Below are 19236 nucleotides of genomic sequence, written 5' to 3'. Positions count from 1 at the left end.
TGTGTTTGACACGGGAATTTAGGTAGGGAGTATTAAGTATGGTAATTTGAGATAATTTAGATATTAAGTGATGTGATTTGAGAGATAAATGATTATTTATTTTTTTATTTGAGTGATGTGATGGGATAAAGCCAAGTATATATTAATATATGTATATAAATATTATTAATTATTTATAAATTTGTAAATGTTGCAGTGAGTTTGAGACAAACAAAACAGAAAATGTTGCATGGTATTTGGGACGGAGGGAGTACTTCACGTTATCTCATCATATTACTCAAATAAAAAAATAGTAAATAATTATTTCTCTCTCCAATTACATCACTGAATATACAAATTATCTCAAATTACCATACTTAATACTTCCTACCTAAATTCTCGTGCCAAACATAAATATGGCACGGTAATTGAGACGGAGGGAGTAATAAATAACTATGTATTTTTATTTGATGTTTTATAATAATAACTATGTATTTTTATTGAAAATCATACAAGTTAAAAATAGTATTAGTAATTTTTGTTTCAAATAATTTGATTTTGATTTGAGATTGAAATTTTAATTTTAATAATATTTTGATGTGATAATATATATATATATATATATTTGTTGAAAATTGTATAATCTAAGTAGCAATGATTTGAATTTGAAACCAAATTCAAACACATCATATTTGTTTTATTTTTGAATCTTTATCTTGTTTGATTTTTCTTTTTTTTTTTAAATATAATATGTTTGTATTTCAATAATTTTTTTTAATATAATATATTAAAACATTATTTAAATTAAAATTCAAACAAACAAACCCCTCACAACAATCAAACGATTAAATGCATCAAATAAAGAATATATATATATATTACTGTGTGTTCTTTTAGTTTTTATTATTTTTAAAGATAAATCAGTTATTAAATATGAAATTTGCGTTAAAAAAAAAAAAGAGAGTATATTTTTATGAAAAATTAATATTATATCATAAAAATGAGGAAAAATACATATTTTGAAAAGTTTCAAAATAAACAACCAAGGATAATATAATAACTACACATATTAAAAATTTATTTATTTATTGACTTATTTATTGATGTGTAAATATATATTGTTTAAATAAAACAGTATTAATGTCTCATCAATTATTGTTTCTGAATATTCTTCAAACAAAATCCACATAAAACCCAACAAAATTTAAAACCTCTTCTTTTAGTAATCAATAATGCAATAATAATATAAAGTGCACATGGATTATTTATTTAAATATATATATATATATAGTGAATTTTGATTTTAGTGAAAAGTTTGCCTAATCTGTCAATATCATTAAGAATATTATATTCGTATAACGATTATTATTATTATTATTATTTTTGGGGAAAAAAGAAATCATCTGTATTATTGCATATCTAACAATATTTATACTTTATAATATAGACAATAATTCAAATGTGAGAAATTGATTAATATATTTAGGGTGTGTTTGTTTTGGGTTTGAATTTTGAATTGGGATTTGAATAGTAAAAATTTTAAATTTGAATAGTTGTATCATGTTTTGAATGTAAAATTAATTTTTAGTATAATATAAAAATAAAAAATAGGTGTTTGATTTGATATTTTTGGGGGGAAAAAATGAGATGAACATTGTATTTAAAATCTAATCCCCTAAACAAACACACCCAAATACTCTCGTAACATTATTTGGTTGTGTTTAGTTAGTATATATATATATATTTGAACAGTAATTTTGTAGAAATAATATATTTTTATAAAGAAGTATTTGATTTAAATAATAATAAATGAAAATATTCAAAAAAAAAAAAAACTAATTTTTCGTTATTTTATTTTATTTTAAAATTATTGTATTGATAATTGATTGTAAAGTATCCACTGTGAAAAAGTTACAAATGATTATTAGTAATTCTACTTTTCTGTCATCATTTTCATTTCTACTTTTTACGAAATAGTAATTCAAATTTAATACTACTAGTATTTTATAAAAACAATAATATAAATAAATAAATAAATATATATATATATATAAATACAATTACATAGTAAAAGATGAGTAATAACGTCTTTGTTTCCATTCAAATAGGTTATTTGAGATTTTATAATAAATAAAAAATAATAATTTTATATATTACTAAAAATATATAAAATAATTTTGATATTTTTGTTATTAATATTTTATCTATAAATAATTGTACGTTGCTACAGTACAAATGCATATTTATAAATTATACTCCAACTTTAATTATTTTTATATTATAATCCATATACATATAATTTATATTTTATTTAAAAATTACATATATTAAAATTAACATTTATAATTAATAACTATTACAAATAAAATAATATTAAATAAATAATTAAATGCTATCGAAACAAATAACTATTTAAAATAAAAAATTATACATAACTTTTTATAAAATATACACATTACTTAAAAAAAAAAAAAATTACATATCATTTTAAAAAATAAAATTATATATCACTTAAAAAAATAAAATTATATCATTTTTAAAAAATAAAATTACGCATTATTTTTTTTAAAAAATAAAATTATATATAACTTTTAAAAAATAAAATTACGCATTATTTTTATTAAAAAATAAAATTATATCACTTTTTAAAAATTAAAATTATATATTAATTTTAAAAATATAATTATATCACTTTTCAAAAAATAAAATTATACATCACTTTCCAAATATAAAAATTATACATCAATAAAAAATTATACATAACTTTTTATAAAATATACACATTACTTAAAAAAAAAATAAAATTACATATCATTTTAAAAAATAAAATTATATATCACTTTAAAAAATAAAATTATATCATTTAAAAAAAAATAAAATACGCATTATTTTTTTTTTAAAAAATAAAATTATATATAACTTTTAAAAAATAAAATTACGCATTATTTTTATTAAAAAATAAAATTATATCACTTTTTGAAAATTAAAATTATATATTAATTTTAAAAATATAGTTATATCACTTTCCAAAAAATAAAAATTATACATCACTTTCCAAATATAAAAATTATACATCACTTTTAAAAAATAAAATTATACATTATTTTTCAAAAAATAAAATTATATAGCATCTTCTAAAAAATAAAATTACACAATACACCCCCAAAAATAACAAAAATACAAAAAACACCACAATTATGGGTAATTCTGAAAAAAATAGAGATAATTTTGTTGTATAGTAAAAACCGCAATTATTTTGACAATTGTTTTGTAATATACGAAAATAAAAAAATATAACAACTCTTTTAAAACTAAAATAATAATAATAATAATAATAATAATAAACACCAAAATTGGCATTACATCGTAACAATACAAATTTTTGGTGTCAAATTTAACAACCAACGCAAAATCTTTAATCTAGGAGCATAAATGATGCCTTTAGTCATCAGTTATTATTACTATTAAAGAAAACAAAAAGTCTAACCAACCACTAACATAAGTAAAATATACAGTAGTTTACTTGGAGATTTTTGTTTATTTATTTATTTACTTTATATATATATATATATATATTAAAAAGGAAAAAAAATAAAAATTTACAAACAAACATAGCATATAGAACTTCCTGTACCCATTAAAAAAGTAGCATACGTTCCATGAAGCTATTGAATAAGGAAATCACAAAAACACAGGCTATGAGACAAATTCCAATTCAATGCAACAAATTATAATGCCAAAATGCACATAGAGAAAATCATTTTTTCATTTAACTCCTAAAACACGCCTCAAACCTATTCAATATTTTTCTCCAATGAAAGCTACGTTTATCATTCATTCATTCATCCTAAGCTCAATTATATTCTAGCATCAGTTGGTATCAGTTGTTTTCTGATTAAAAAAAATTAAAGAGCCCAAGCATACGACAACAATCGAAGAAAATTCACAGGCAAAGTCCAAAACTAACAAGCAAGCAAATAGCCAAATACTATGAATCTAGAGGTTGGTGAAGGTACTTATCTTATGACTTATGAGGGACCGGGAATTTTTCTTCCGGCTGCTTTCGCCACATGTAATTGGATGCTTCGAGCCAACTTGGTAGGACGAGAAACTTCTTCTGCTTCACAGCCCAATGGGATTTGTCTGTGCCTGCATTTGTGTGCAGATGTCAAGTAAAATTAGTTTTTAGGGAGTTAGGTATGTCTGTCTCTGACCTAGATGAGGGGATTGACTTGGAAAGTCCACCACCAGATTCTCGAGGTTCATACATACCTGCATCCATAGCAACAACATGTGTAACAGATTGGTCGAGTTCTGTCACGCAAGTGGCTCCTAATTGTTCGGCCATTTTCCATAGGTGATGTTGTTCGGCAGGGAAATTGGTTGGGAAAACTCGACTGAAGACAATTTTACAACCCTGCAATACTTCCCGGCGGACGGTCTTTAGCACCTGAAAGAGAGGTTAAACAAAAATCACCAACGTGATAGATGTTGTATTAATAGATCTCTTTGTGTAAAACCCTAACGAACGAACAGAGCAAAAGGATTACACAACCATCAAATTAACCCCGTAGCAAATGAAGCAATTAATTAAAATGTATTGTTCAAGTTCTAGCAAACAATCCTATCCAAATATATATTTTTTAAGCAAGAACGAAAACAATTGAGATTTTCTCAAATTTTAGAATGAAAAATCACACGAACATCAAAACAAGAAAATAATTGAATATTGCAATAAAAGATACAGAAGATAACTATTCGAAATTTAAGCCTGGCAGCCCACACAAGAAAATTCCCTTAAAAATTGCTCAGCTTCAGCAATAATAATCATTGGGACACACATACCTGCCTTACATCTCGGTCCTCTAGATTATCCTTTCGTTCCTGAGACAAAAGATAAATAAAACAGCTGAGGTGGTGAACGCCTGATTCATATATTTTAATTCACGGTTTTTGGAGTGGAGAGGTAATACATACCTGGTCAAAGAATAAAGTGTGAACCCGTTGAAGAACTTTAAGAACAGTTGACAATGCACCTTCAGTCTCACTCTCATCGGTTCTTTGTTCAGAGAGTGATTTACAGTTAAAGCCAAAATGCTTGCAACTTGAAGCAAAGAAGTGGTATCTTTCCATCAATATCAAATTATCCTGGTGTTTTGCCCACACCTAAAAATAAAAATTGATGATTAATGTAAATTATCGACCACAAGCTGTCACAGTGGAGAAGACCCGGTAAACACAATTTATCATCAGCCATATTAAGAACAGAGACATAATCATAAATTCACTATGCATAAATCAAGAATCTAAGACATGTAATTACCCTTTCCGTATCATCGAGAATGAGGACTGCACTTTCTTGCCCCATAACAACATCAAGACCCTTCTGAAACTTTTGTGTGCAATCCCCTTGTGCAATTACTCGAGAGTTAAAGTAGACATCTCCAGGATCGAGCAACTTCGCCATCTCTAAAGCGTAGGGACGTTCGCCCATTGTGTATATGTACATCTCAAACAAACTACTAGCTTCTTTTAGAAAGGCATGCACAAATGGCCTCAACTTCGTCATCATAAGCATATGATCCAGTCTAAATAAGCTGCTCTTTAAGTTATCTGAGTATAAGACAATTGTAAAGTAAATCTCCAAACAGAATATGGGAGATATATACGTTTGCTGCAAAAGATAATCTTATTGATTGTGCAATAGAAATGATAAAAGAAAGTAAAATCTGGAACCTTCATTTGGAGTTGAAGCTACAAACCATTACTTATATGAAACAAACAATAGCACCTCATAAATCACTATGCCAATTGTAGTGGGTAAGGCCAGATACGTTAAACTTTATATAATAATACTATGACTCCATTTATATATAGTTTTTTTCATAATTGTCAATCACGGATAGCGGTGCGTAGCGGTCAATATCTAAAATGCTACAGCGGGGATAGCGGTATGGCTGCTATTTAAATATTTAAGAAGATATTAAAAACTTATTTTATATACAAAATTACAACAAAAATATATAGGACAAATCTATAAATAAACCTCATAATTATCATTCAAACCAATAAGATGTCAAAAAAAATATGATCATAACTGTTAGATAGTTATATAAGCAAAAACAATTAGATCACTATTGTGTGATAGATAGATATTAAAGCTAATCAAATTCAAACTCTAATAAAGAATTTTCTTCCTCATTTTTTTCATCCTACTGCTTACTTACTGTTGTCTATATTATTCCTCCTCTTCTTCATTCATATCCATTTATTCCATTGTATTTTTATCACCTTACCTAATATCATTTTCCTTTTAGAGTTACAAGTACCTATAGCTTTCTTTCTCATTGATGTATTGATGTTCGTATCTTAGTATAGAAAGTAGGCCCGTTAGCTCCAGTAGCATCAACAACTCCCTTAATCAAATTATCATTGTCAAAGACTAATTCATCCTCCCCAACTATCATCTTCTTCAATTAATTATTCATTGGAATCATCAATATCGTTCAAAACAATAGGACCAATCACATTATTTGCCACCATAGCAGTCTAACAAATTTTGGTTATACATGATATAAATCAAATCTTACAACTTTTGGCTTTCTAATTTGTTTCTTTTCTTGGAATGAATCTAAAAATTTAGTTAAGATTTTAGATAAATATTAGTTTTTTTTTCGTCTATATTATAGTAAAAAAGTACATTTTATAAATTAAAGTTAAATTTCAATTACTTACGTGTTAAAAAATAACCCAATCAGCTACAATAGCGGTAAAGCGTAGTGTAGCGGAATGCCGTTACAGGTTGCTACGCCACTATTGTGTAAACACGGAATTGCGGAGTGGGCGTAACGGCAGAGTGTCTTTCCGCTACACTATGCCGCTATTGCTGCGCTATAGCGCGATATTGACAACTATGGTTTTTTTTAAGTTTTGGCGTTTCGAAAATTTTGTAGAATAGTAAAAAATTTTGGAGAATAGTAAAAAATGGAATATTCTGATATTATATATTTTTTTAAATGGCACCGTAGATGAAGATGAGAAGTGAGTACTAAGAGCCTATATCTTTGGGTTCTGCAGATTACTTTTTGCCTGACTCATAGAGGCAAAGTGTAAAGAACTAAGGAGTACAGATAGACCTAGCTGCACGAGTCGAGCTCAACCTTCGCAAATCATATTAATATCTATTTAAAGTCAAATTATGATGCAGACACGTGCTTGGAAACAACAAAAAATTACTTACAGAGTTCGACTGAATAGAATGTGAAAAGTTACACGAAAGCTGGTAAAACAAATGAAGACAAAATAAGGAATAAAGATAATGATCCACAGAATAAACCTGGCAAAGCATCTCGATCATGTAAGTATCCTTCGTCTCCAATAATATCAGGAAGCCGAGTTGAATTGAGCAGTGTGTGATCTAAATCAAGAATCAAATAAAGCTTTCTACGACGTATCAAGTTCTTGAAGTCCTTGTCACGTAGCCGGGCAATTTCCTCATTAGCAAGCCTCAAATTCTGTGGGCATGCAAGACAACTTCATAAGAATGTAAAGTTATTTCAAGTTTATACTAGTAAAACAGAGAATCCTCAATCTTGCTATTGCCTGACCATCTTTAGCTACGTAGGATGTTGCATCATCGAGAAGAGGAAAATGAGGAACCTTAGAATCTAGGCGCAACAGCTCTTGACATTATATAGAAATAGTCTAGTACTTAATCTAGAATAGCTGAAAAGGTCATCTACAACCGGAATATTGCCATGTGTGACACGGTGCTGACATGGACTAACCACGTGGCGATTTACGATACCAAAAGTTTATATGAATTTAATTCTATATATTTAATAAAAATATTTATTTAATATTTATTTAAAAACTTAATTTACATCAATATTTGGTTTTAAAAATTGTCATGTGGCTAGTTCATGTTAGCTCCAGCGATGCCATGTAAACACATGTGGCAATATTTCGGTACCATTGGACTTTTTTCAACAACTAGAAATTAGATATAGCACTATTACTATAAAGACTTTACTTAAGATGACCAAAATTATAATGGGTGACACATATAAAACCCTAAACCCTATACATAATACGTTTATCACTTTTTGTAATTATAAAATTTAGGTGTATTATATGCTTTATTCTAACATGCTAAAATTTTGAATCTCTTGCCTGTCAATGTACCAAACCATCACCACCATCATATAATTTAATTTAGAGTTTAAAGTCATCAGCAAAAAATCTTGATCTTGAAGTAAAACTCTGTGGCTATCCCTTTATTATTCCATTTAATTCCATCAGTAGGTGTACCTAATTGAATATGGAGTTTATTTATTCTCTCATAGGTTTAGACACGTGCATAACCAGTTAGGAATTAGGATGGGGTCAGTTGAGTTTGAAAATTCAAGAATCAAGTGTCTGTTCTCTGCTTCTGAATTTTTTAGGTTAATTAGTGGAGACAGCAAGTTACCCTCAGGAAAGTAGACATGGGATACTTTGACATCAATCATAATCCATTACAGAAATTTAACAATATAACTCAAGAAAAGTAACCTTATGTATGTATCCAAATGCAACACCGGCTTCATCATCCATTTTCTGTCCACACTTCATGCACATCCCTGCATAAACACCAGGATGAGGGCACGACTGCTGCCCAGACGTTAACCCTGCAAGAAACAAACACGTCAGGGGAAAAGGGTTGAAATATGTTAGGGGGACATCAAGTTATACAAGTTCGAACATTTGAAATATATGTAAAGAGAATTCAGTGCAAATCGAAACTCTTCGAAGAATGTGTAAAGAAGGCAAAAAGATTGTTTACTACATTTTAAGGGTGATAAGAGAAAACATGAGGCTGGAATCCTAAAGAACTATGTGAATTATAAAAGGGAAATTGATGGCAAAGCACCGTTTAAATGTAAGAAAGCTACCTCACATAAGGAACATATAATTAGAAATAAATCAGAAGTTTGAATAATTATGAGTGCACCACTGGAACCTTTTGTCGCCTCAACTTCAGACGAAGAACTTTGTGGACTTGACACACCATCGGATAAGTCTACCTTGCGCCTTTTAACTCTACATAGACCAAAAACAAATATTATTACAAGTAGGAGAGAAAGAGTAATCTTAGCAGCTGATATATATGCTACTCTTACAAAAGAAAATTATATATATATACATATATGTATATATATATATAAACATAGGTGAGATAAAAACATCAAAAATTAAAAATATTCACGACCCTAATAACAAAACATAATGAAATGCATACCTCTTGAGATCCAAATCATAGTTGGTCTCATCGACAATATCTTCCTTACTATGATCAGCTATTTCCTCATTTTCCTCAAAAATTTCAAGATCAGCAGATACATCAGAAGTAGTATCTAACTCTGCATCTAGAAATGCTGCCAAGTCATCACTGCTAGATGAATGTACCGGGGAATCTGCTGTCAAACTCATCTGACGAGCCATTCATACAATTTATTTAGTATATAATTAATAATCATATAGATTAAACAAACTTGAGGTTTATTCCAATTTCCAATTTGAGTTTAGTGGATCCTCTTTCAGTGCGGCTACAGCAAGATATCTAAATGCATTCATGAAAAACCCAAGTTCATAATTATAACCTACTTGTGTACAGATAACACATGTTTGCTGCTTGGCTTCCAATTACATCAAATATTTGATCAGTTGATATTTCCAATTTAGTATTTCTATATATCAACAAAACAACAAATTAATACAAACACCAAATATTCAACAAGGAAATCAATAAAGAAATTATCAAAATTAAAAAATGCCATTGACAAATAAAACAGTCTCAAACTTAAAGGTATGCTCTCTCTCCAAGCCTATAGGCTTGCAAAGTTTTTAAAAACAACTCCTCTCAAAATGACTAAATATATACATTGGAAAAAAAAAGGGAACAGCTTAAATGATTACAGAAAAGGCTTGAATATCACCATTGCAATTTCTACAACTACATAAACTACTTTTCTATCATAGTTTTAAATCTGCCATTTCAGCAATCCCTCAATCAAGTGAGCCATAATCCTAAATCCCCATCCACGCCTAATTGCCCTTAGAAAAAAAATTATCGCCTTATACTTTGCAATGTTGGAATAGGAGTACAACATAAAACTATAGCACATTTAAGTAGAACAATATCTCTAAACACTAAAATTGACCTTAGATAACCCCATGGTTGTCACGGCGCCTTTTTGCGGCGCGGCGCCTGTGGACCGCCATACCGCCATGGCGACAACATGCCGAACGCGGCGCACTATGTATAAAATTAAATATAGATACATGTATATATATATAACTAGAGGGAACCCGTGTTATACACGGGTGTGTATCTCTATTTTCAATCATATTATAAGTTTTTCTTTTTCCCTAAAAAAAACATATCATAATGTCCAACACCTATTTCTATTTCAAAAACTTTCAACTTCAAACAACAAAAACACACCAAAGCCTAGTGAATTATTATGTAATGCCAATGTTTATCATCCTATTAATTTTATTTACAGAAGCCAAATTTGCATTAGCAAGTAATGCATTCCTTTGGAAATTGAAAGTCCACGCAAAAACACAACTCATGGCCCTAAAAAACCGGCGAAGATCAAATTGAGGATAAAAACTTTAAAATGCATAACAACAATAAAACAATACTTCAGAAAACATAACAAGACTATGTGGTTAGAAGGTTAAACTGTCTTGCAATACCAAGACTTCAGAGATGACTGCCACTAAAACATAACAATAAAACAATAATAATGCTCTAAATTTAAACTTGTTTCCATATAACTTCACATAATAGTTGTTGCTACCGAAGTGAAATTATATATATATATATATAAATTTTATAGCAGCAACAAACTCCTCAAAAATCAAAGCAACATATATACATATTATTGAAAGATGTATGATCAATAATTTTAAGCACAGAGTTTTCCACATTTTATTGCAATGAACTCCACCCGTAAACTAAAGAGTAGCGGACACTATGATTGTTATTGTCTGTGATTTTATTTCATTGTTGCAAGCAATACATTGAACCTTATGATCTTAATCTTCGTTAAAGAAAGTTGAATAACTTCTTAAAAGAACTCAGGCTTATGAATTAGTTAGAAAACCTGGCCTGACAATGACTGCCACTTGATGTCTTGGACGATGACTTCACCACTGATGAGAACTGCCACATGAGCAAGATATTCATCCCCTAGTCAGTAGCATATAACAATCACACACACACATTTGAAACGCTGAAGAACCATCACTTAGAACTAATATTTGGCACCACCTCACTATGGTTCAGAAATACTTCTCGCAAAGCTTTCTTGACTTCACTAATAGAGCCAATTGCCACGCCTTTTAGGCTAATAATCGCCACAAGATGTCCATTCCGCCAAAAATGTCCAAGACCCTGTCCATTTTTCCAAGACTCATTTACACATCAATCATAATCTACGCCCCAAAATGTGCATCTGCAAAACCTAAGATTCAAAATATCACAAATTTCCTCAGCAATCAGTATTTTATGAACAATGAGCATAACAAAACATCCAATTTGATCGTCTAGAAACAAATTAACAGACACCAACCTAAAAGTTATCCATACATTAAAGTGCATACTGGCTACGTCGGTGCGGAGACCGAGAAAGACGAAATGGAACGGAGTGAAAACCTGATACTTGTGGATGTTCAGGCAACGGACTTCTTGGTGCTGCTGTTTTCCGGAAACGGAGATAGATCGAGTGGCGAGCTTTCCCAGCAATCCTCTCACACGTCTCAATAAATTCCTATTCTCTATTTCAGATCCTTTTCCTCACGATGGACACGAGCACAGAAACAATTAGAGATCGATTAATAGACGCGGGAGTGAAACCCTAATCAGAGAGGCGGGGAAAGCGGCGGCGCCGGCCGCAGAAAAACTGGTCTTCGCTAGTGGAAGAAACCAGAGCCTACGGAGATTTACAATTTGCTGGGGCGTTAGGGGTAGTTCGTGTAGGTGACGCGGCGTGGCGGTTAGGCAGCGGCATCGTTGTGTTGAGAGAAAACTGTAGTTGGAAGAAGCAGAGTAGAACCGAGAGGAGAAGAGAGAACGTGGGTTTAGATGGGACCCACAACAGGAATTTCAAAAATTAAAAAATTAAAAATTAAGGGTCCGTGTCTTTACATGAGTTAAAATAAAAAATTTGTTTGAATTAAATATTAAAATAAGATATGATAGAATATTTTGTAAAAAAAAAATTGTATTTTTTTAAAAATTGCAGAATCCAAATAATAAAAATTGAAAGTTTTGGATAAAAGAAACATACATTATCCACGGCTAAATATATGTATATATATACGAGTATTTATTGGAGAACTTTCACAAAAATCCTAAATTTTTAATAAAATTTTTTATTTACTCGCTATATATAAATATATTCTTCTTTGATATCTATTTTAATAATCCATTTGTTTTAATTAAATTGTTCTATTTAGCTTAGACACACATGTGTTAGGTATTGTGTAATTATTAAGTAGTTAAAAAGTATATTAGTGAAAAGAATTATGATTTAATAAAAATAATTATAAATTAAAATTAACATGACTAAATAGTTTAATTGAAATAAAAAAAATTATAAATGGTAAATTTTAAAATATGATTAAAATTTATAATTATATTTTAATGAAATGACGAATTATGAGAGACAGACCAAAATAGAAATATGAGACAAATTAAGTTAGACAGAGAAAGTAATGAAAATTTCATTCAATCTTAGAATATGATTATTTGAATAATAGAAATATTTAGATTTAAAATTTTTACAATATTGTTTGTTTGTGTAGTAAATAACTAAATTTTATTATACGTTAACTATTATCTTCTTCATATATTGAAGGTTATTGTATTTTGTAGTTTCTTAATCTATTTAGAAGAGCGATAATTTTTTTGTTTTCTATCGGAAGAGAATACTTACCATTAGCAAATATATAGTATATTTATCTCATATTAAAATAGAAACGCAAATAAGATAAACATACATAGAGATAAGATAATAAAATGAATGTATGTTTTTGTTCAAAATTTTTTTGTGACAAATTTAGACTTCTACAGTCTTGAGCTAAATTTTCTATTTTTTATTATCTCTATGATTTTTTTCAATTTCGCGGCCATAAAATTGATGGAAAGTACTCATGTGGAAATTTTGATGGTAAGTATTCATGTGGAAATTTTAGACTCATATAGTAATGTTGTGATTATAGTTTTTTTTTTTTTAATGATATTTTGTGATATTAATTGGTTATATTATGTTTATAGTTTTATTTTTGCAATTTTACATAACATTAAGAGAAAAGTAAAAACGATGAAAAATTAAATTATACATAATTAATTATGTATTTGTTATATTTTTGTTGTTATAGCAAAATAACAGAAGAATGGAGAATGTTGGTCGTGCGAATATAAAAATGAATTGCATATAATATCAATCGATAAAGACATTACGTTGATAGATATCTACACAAGTGTTGCCAAAAAATGGAACAATATTGATCCGATATCTATAAAACTATAATATTTATTCTCAGTGCACAAATTATATGTAACTTTGAATGGAGATAAAGATTTAAAAAATGTGTGTCTGTTGCATTCAATCTTGAAATTGAACTTAATATGGTTGCTATAGGCAAATGTGAAGCATACAATGATCATAATATTTTAGATAAACTTCCGGGTATATAATCTAAATTATATAAGTTTTCTTTTTTATTATAATATACTATATATGTTCGCCAAATTTATTCACAATTTTCTTCTTCGTCTGTCCGTTAAATTTACCTTATTATTATATTTGGAAAAGTCAAAAAGTCAATATTTAATTATTACCATTTATTCAACAATTATTTACAATAAATATCAGTCACTTTATTATATTCTCTCAATTATCTTTAATTTATAATTAAATTTTCAAAAATACCCCAATTAACTTTTTTATTTTTTCAATAAAATATTTATTTTTCTTAATCCGCGTGCCGAATCCAGATGGACTAAATTTTTCGGACGGATGGAGTATAATTTTGATGTTTTAATTCAAAAAGGTCAAATTATATGTGGAGGTTTCACATGGTGAATGAGATGAATAATATAAATATTGCAATAATTTTTTAAAGTAACATGTCAGATGCATGACATCATGACATAAATTTAGAAGGATAATCATTTAAAAATGCAGATGAGTTTCGAAAAGTTTTGAAGAACTATAATATTGCAACCTTAAAGTCATTTAAATATGTTAACAATGATCAACAAAAATTATTGTCATTTTCTGGTAAAAAGTTGTCAGTGGAGGATATATGCTTCAAAACATATTACTAATGAATTATTTTGCATTAGAAAATGAAGCGTGAATCATAGTTGTGGGCAAGAAAATATTTAAAGTAGAAGTCATCAAAAAACAAACTCGACATGGGTATCACATATTTCCAATTTAATAATTCTATATATCAACAAAAACAACAAATTAATACAGACACCAAACATTCAAAAAGGAAATCAATAAATAAATAATTAAATTAAATTAAATTAAAAAAATATCATTTGACAAGTAAAATATTCTCAAATACAAAAGTATGCCCTCTCTCCAAGCCTATAGGCTTGCAAATTTCTTAAAAACAATTTTTCTCAAAATGACTAAATCTATATATTGAACAAAAAAACCAAAACACGGAACAACTTAAACGACTATAGGAATGGTTTGAATATCACCATTGTAATTTCTACAACTACGTAAACTATTTTTCTATCATGATTTCCGTAACAATGGCTTAAACTAATAACCCATAATTTTAAATCTGCCATTTCGACAATCCCTCAATCAAGTGAGTCATAATCTTAAATCCTAATTGTCCTCGAAAAAATATTATCGCCCTATATTTTTCAATGTTGGAATAGGAGTACAATTGAAAACTATAGCACATTAAGTTGAACAATATCTTTAAACACTAAAATCAACCTCAGATAACTCCCCAAATCAACACACCAAATATTATCCAATCACGCGCAGTCCTGTTAAATATTACCACCTCAGTTCACCTCCAAAAATTCATTAAAATTCTCAAATTAAAAACTAAGCTTAACTGAATAGCTACCAACCATCGAAAATTGGACTTCTAGAACTCTAAGTGTGGCTTAGTCATAGCCATAGTTTTCCTGTATAGATTGCCATAATTTGTAAGTGTTAAAGGACTTACACCAAAAACCTATTGAAACCGGAAAAAATTAAAAAATATTTTCCAAATGATCTCTGAGATGTAAATTGAAAATTGTCAAAAATTGTTGTAAATGCTTAAAAGATCTCACATGTTGAAGAATTAGCTTCTAAGGAATTACCACATGCATCAACAAGAGCTATCTCTACAAAATATACAATAATTCCTATTAAGAACAAATACATCAACACAGACTTTACTAAACTTTTACAAATTAGGCAAATTTCTAGCATATTTGTCATATCAACTTGCCAATTATCTATTCATTTTCAACTTCTTGTTTAGCTTCTTATCAATTTCAATATATTTTCTTTGTTCATCTAATACCATATATTGGTCTTCTCTTACTACATACAATGTTGATATAAACTATTTACATCAAAATTTGCATAAACAACAAAAACACAACTTTTGATCATTTCAAAAATCGAGCATAAGTAAATGTAGCCCTACGAGCCAGAAGGAGAGATTATTTTTTATCCACTCATAAAAATAATTAAACACAAAATATTATTTTTAAAATTATCAACATAATTTATCGTACTTAACATAAAAATATTTATATCTATAACACAAAACGAACAAATCGTATGTTTCTAAAATATATAACCATGGATTAAGCAATACATCTGCATTCATGACATGAGATACACAAAAGACGTGTATATCCTAACACCAAGATTGACAGTGCAATATTCTCACACGAACAAATCAATATCTACCAATTTTAAAGAATCTTCTATTTATAATTATGGAAGCAAGATCTGGTAACCCAAAATAATCCAAACCGACATCGACCACACATTCAAGACCCAAACCAAATGACACACCATGGAAATGCAAAAAACACGCAAACTCGAACCCTAATCTAAAGAAACATTGCTAAAATTAAAGCCTAAACATCATCGCACACAAAATTACACCGCGAACAAACAAAGAAGGCATAAATTGAACAATCAAATTAAACCGTAGAACCACTAAGGAGAACCTTCGTTTCCACCGGATAGACTCACTTGAACACCGAACACAGACGCGATCGATCTGTTAGGGTTTTTTCGCGAAAGGGAGATGATGAGATCGAAGGTGATGGTTTTGTTCTACAACTGAGGGATGACTTCAAATCCTCTATGCACATTCTCTCTCCCCCCGTGTTCCACCCAATAAAAACAATCTATGTGGCAAAATATGAAAATATCATTTTTAAAATTAATTTCTTAAAATAACCATTAATTATCTTAAAATAACCGTTACCTGCGCTTTTTCCTCTTCCTTGACAGACATCATAGAGTTCTCGTCTTGTACTATTCATTAGTTTATGTTGCTGTCTGCCCTAATTCAATGTTGAGAATATTTTTCCAGCGTGTTGGAGTCGACATAGATTTGTTTTTTTTTTCGATTTATGTTTGCCCTAATGCGGTATTTAGAAAGCATCTCGGGCGGTAGACTTTGATCTTTTTGTTTTAGTGTTGTTCGCATCTACTCTTGTTCATCGCTGAAAATCCAATTGTAGATAGGCCTTCGATATGGGGATTAAGTTAAATTGGAGGGAAAAAAAAAAGAAAAAAAAACTGGGGAGTAGCGATGATGTGAGTATGCTAAATAACTGGTTTATTTTTCTTTTACAGGATTATATTTACAATTGTATCAGATGTCAAAGAATATTGTCACAAATTTATCAAATGCAAGTAACGGAAACAAATCAGGTATGTTATTTTTTAAATATTTATATCCATTTTATTTTGTATTTTAATAAAAATGCTTAAACAATTTATTCTAAATAGAATTTAATATGTATTGCTAGAAATTTCTGAAATCAATAAAGAAAATAATAATTATATTATTATTTGTGGTTTAGGTTCTGATAATTTTAATTGTCATAATTCATTACATAAATTCATTTCAAAAGAACATATTCCTCGTAAAAGTATGGAATTTGATACTAAAAATTTTGTTGGAGAATTTTATTCTGAATATGCTAAATTGGTTTGGGCTTGGTATTAAAAACAATATCCAACATAAGAAAATGACAAACTTATTGATAGAACATTTTCTTGTTGTGCTAAAGGTAAACAAAAACCCGACAAACGAGATGTTTATATGAAAACTCACGTGCTGAAACTAGATTTGGATGCTTGGAAAAAATGAAAATACATTTGAATAAAAATGAAAAATATGAAGTTGTGAATTTTATTTCAAAGCATAATCATTATTTATTTAGAATGAATCTCACATGTTTAGATCACATGCGAAAATAACTGAAACACATATCACTGAAATTGTAATAGCAGGTATTCCACCAAAAACATCTTATAATTATATGATCAAACAAGCAGGTGGTCGTTATAATTTAGGATTTACTTCTCAAGATTGTAGAAATGATTTGCGTACAAAACGAACCAAAGATATGAAAATTGGAGATACGGGGGAAGTACTTGAATATTTACAATAGATGCATGTAAAAGATCCAAATTCTTTTCACTCAATTCAAGTTGATGAGGATAATGCAATAACTAATATATTTGGACAATTGGAAAAATAAAGCTGATTATGCTATTTGGAGATGTGATATCTTTTGATACAAATTATGAAAAAAAATCTCAAAGTTGCCCTCTTGCATTGTTTGTTGGTGTGAATCATCACAAACAAACTATCATTTTTTGTTGTGCACTTTTATACGATGAAACTACTACAACATTTAACATGTTAGATAAAAAGTCAAACACTATTATGACTAATGAAGATACAACAATAACCAAAGCTTTAGCTTCTAAATAGCCAGAGATACACCACAAGTTATGTATTTGACATATATATCAAAATGTTGCTAAACATTTACGTGGGTTTTCGATAAATTTAGAGATTTTGCACATGATTTTAATAAATGTGTGCATGATTTTGAAGAAAAAGAAGATTTTTTAATTGAATTGAATAATATGCTTGAAAAATATAATTTTCAAAATAATTATTGGTTGAAAAGATTATTTAGTAAAAAGGAAAAATGAGCACTGGTTTATGGTCGTCAATATTTTTATTCTGATATCACTACGACACAAAGAAGCGAAGCATAAACAATGTAGTTAAAAGATATGTTAATTACAAGAATAGTTTGCGTCAATTTTTTTGAATATTTTTACATTTTGATTGATAATCGTCTTTATGAAGAGTTTAAAGCATATTTTAAAACATATACAAGTAATCTTGTATTATCCTTTCCTACTCAATTATTAAAACAAGAATAAAGTATTTATACTCCAGACGTATTTAAATTATTTCAGAAGGAATTGTGTAAGGCTTATGATTGTAGCTTTTATGATTTTATTGTGATTGAAAGTGTTTTAATTTATCATGTTACAATTTTTCTAAAAATCAAAACATCATATTGTCAAGTATAACTTTTTAAATAGTACGATATATTGTAGTTGTAGAAAATTTGAGTTTTGTGAATTTTGTGTTCTCATGCTTTGAAAGTTTTTACTGTACATAATATTATTGAAATTCCATATTCATATATACTAAGACGATGGACAGGAAAAACAAAGATTGATGATTTTCATAATACAGTGACATCTCATAATGTGGATGATTTGGATTCTAATGTATCAAAAATATGGTATAAAAACTTGTGTATTAATTTTCAATCAACTTATTACAAAAGCAATTGAAACAAAAGAAACATATAAAATAGTAAGAGATGAATTCAAGAATGATTGAAATGCTTAATGAAAAGATGCAAAATATGGATATTTTTTTTGCGAGAATTTAAGCTTAAAGAAATCAAAGAAAAAAGAGAAGAATTCATCAACGGATAAAGAAACAGACATAAAGGTTACTAGAATAAAAGTTAAAACAAAAGTTGTTTTGGGGAAGAGAGTTAAAAGTGAATTAGAGAAAGCTTAACGAAAAAAGAAAAAGTCATTCACCCGAATCTCAAGTTCAACAAAAGATGCATCAACCTTTGACATTTTGATCCCTGTGCAGGTA

The 19236-nt window shown here is 28.6% G+C and overlaps 1 protein-coding gene across 9 annotated transcripts; it reads right to left on the bottom strand.

Moving 5' to 3' along the window:
• Positions 1-3783: 3783 nt before the first annotated feature.
• On the bottom strand, positions 3784-12082 carry LOC127263776 (RNA polymerase II C-terminal domain phosphatase-like 4). Of its 9 annotated transcripts, none has more exons than XM_051292994.1 (12): positions 11601-12082; positions 11300-11492; positions 11133-11218; positions 9260-9450; positions 8972-9060; positions 8533-8648; positions 7316-7493; positions 5303-5592; positions 4957-5145; positions 4825-4863; positions 4252-4429; positions 3784-4128 (listed from the first exon to the last, which is right to left on the bottom strand). In XM_051292994.1, exons 4-12 carry the CDS (start codon positions 9448-9450, stop codon positions 4001-4003), a joined length of 1398 nt encoding a protein of 465 aa, XP_051148951.1. In that variant the 5' UTR covers positions 11133-11218; positions 11300-11492; positions 11601-12082; the 3' UTR covers positions 3784-4000. The 9 variants fall into 9 exon arrangements, with proteins under 9 accessions (XP_051148951.1, XP_051148944.1, XP_051148949.1 ...); XM_051292987.1 differs by having other exon boundaries at positions 11133-11191; XM_051292992.1 differs by having other exon boundaries at positions 11133-11191; positions 11300-11422.
• Positions 12083-19236: the final 7154 nt, after the last annotated feature.

The sequence above is a fragment of the Andrographis paniculata genome, unplaced genomic scaffold (genome assembly GCF_009805555.1).
Source record: "Andrographis paniculata isolate CXL003 unplaced genomic scaffold, ASM980555v1 Contig69END, whole genome shotgun sequence".
Lineage (NCBI taxonomy): Eukaryota > Viridiplantae > Streptophyta > Magnoliopsida > Lamiales > Acanthaceae > Andrographis > Andrographis paniculata.
This window is presented reverse-complemented; position numbering and strand designations above follow the sequence as displayed.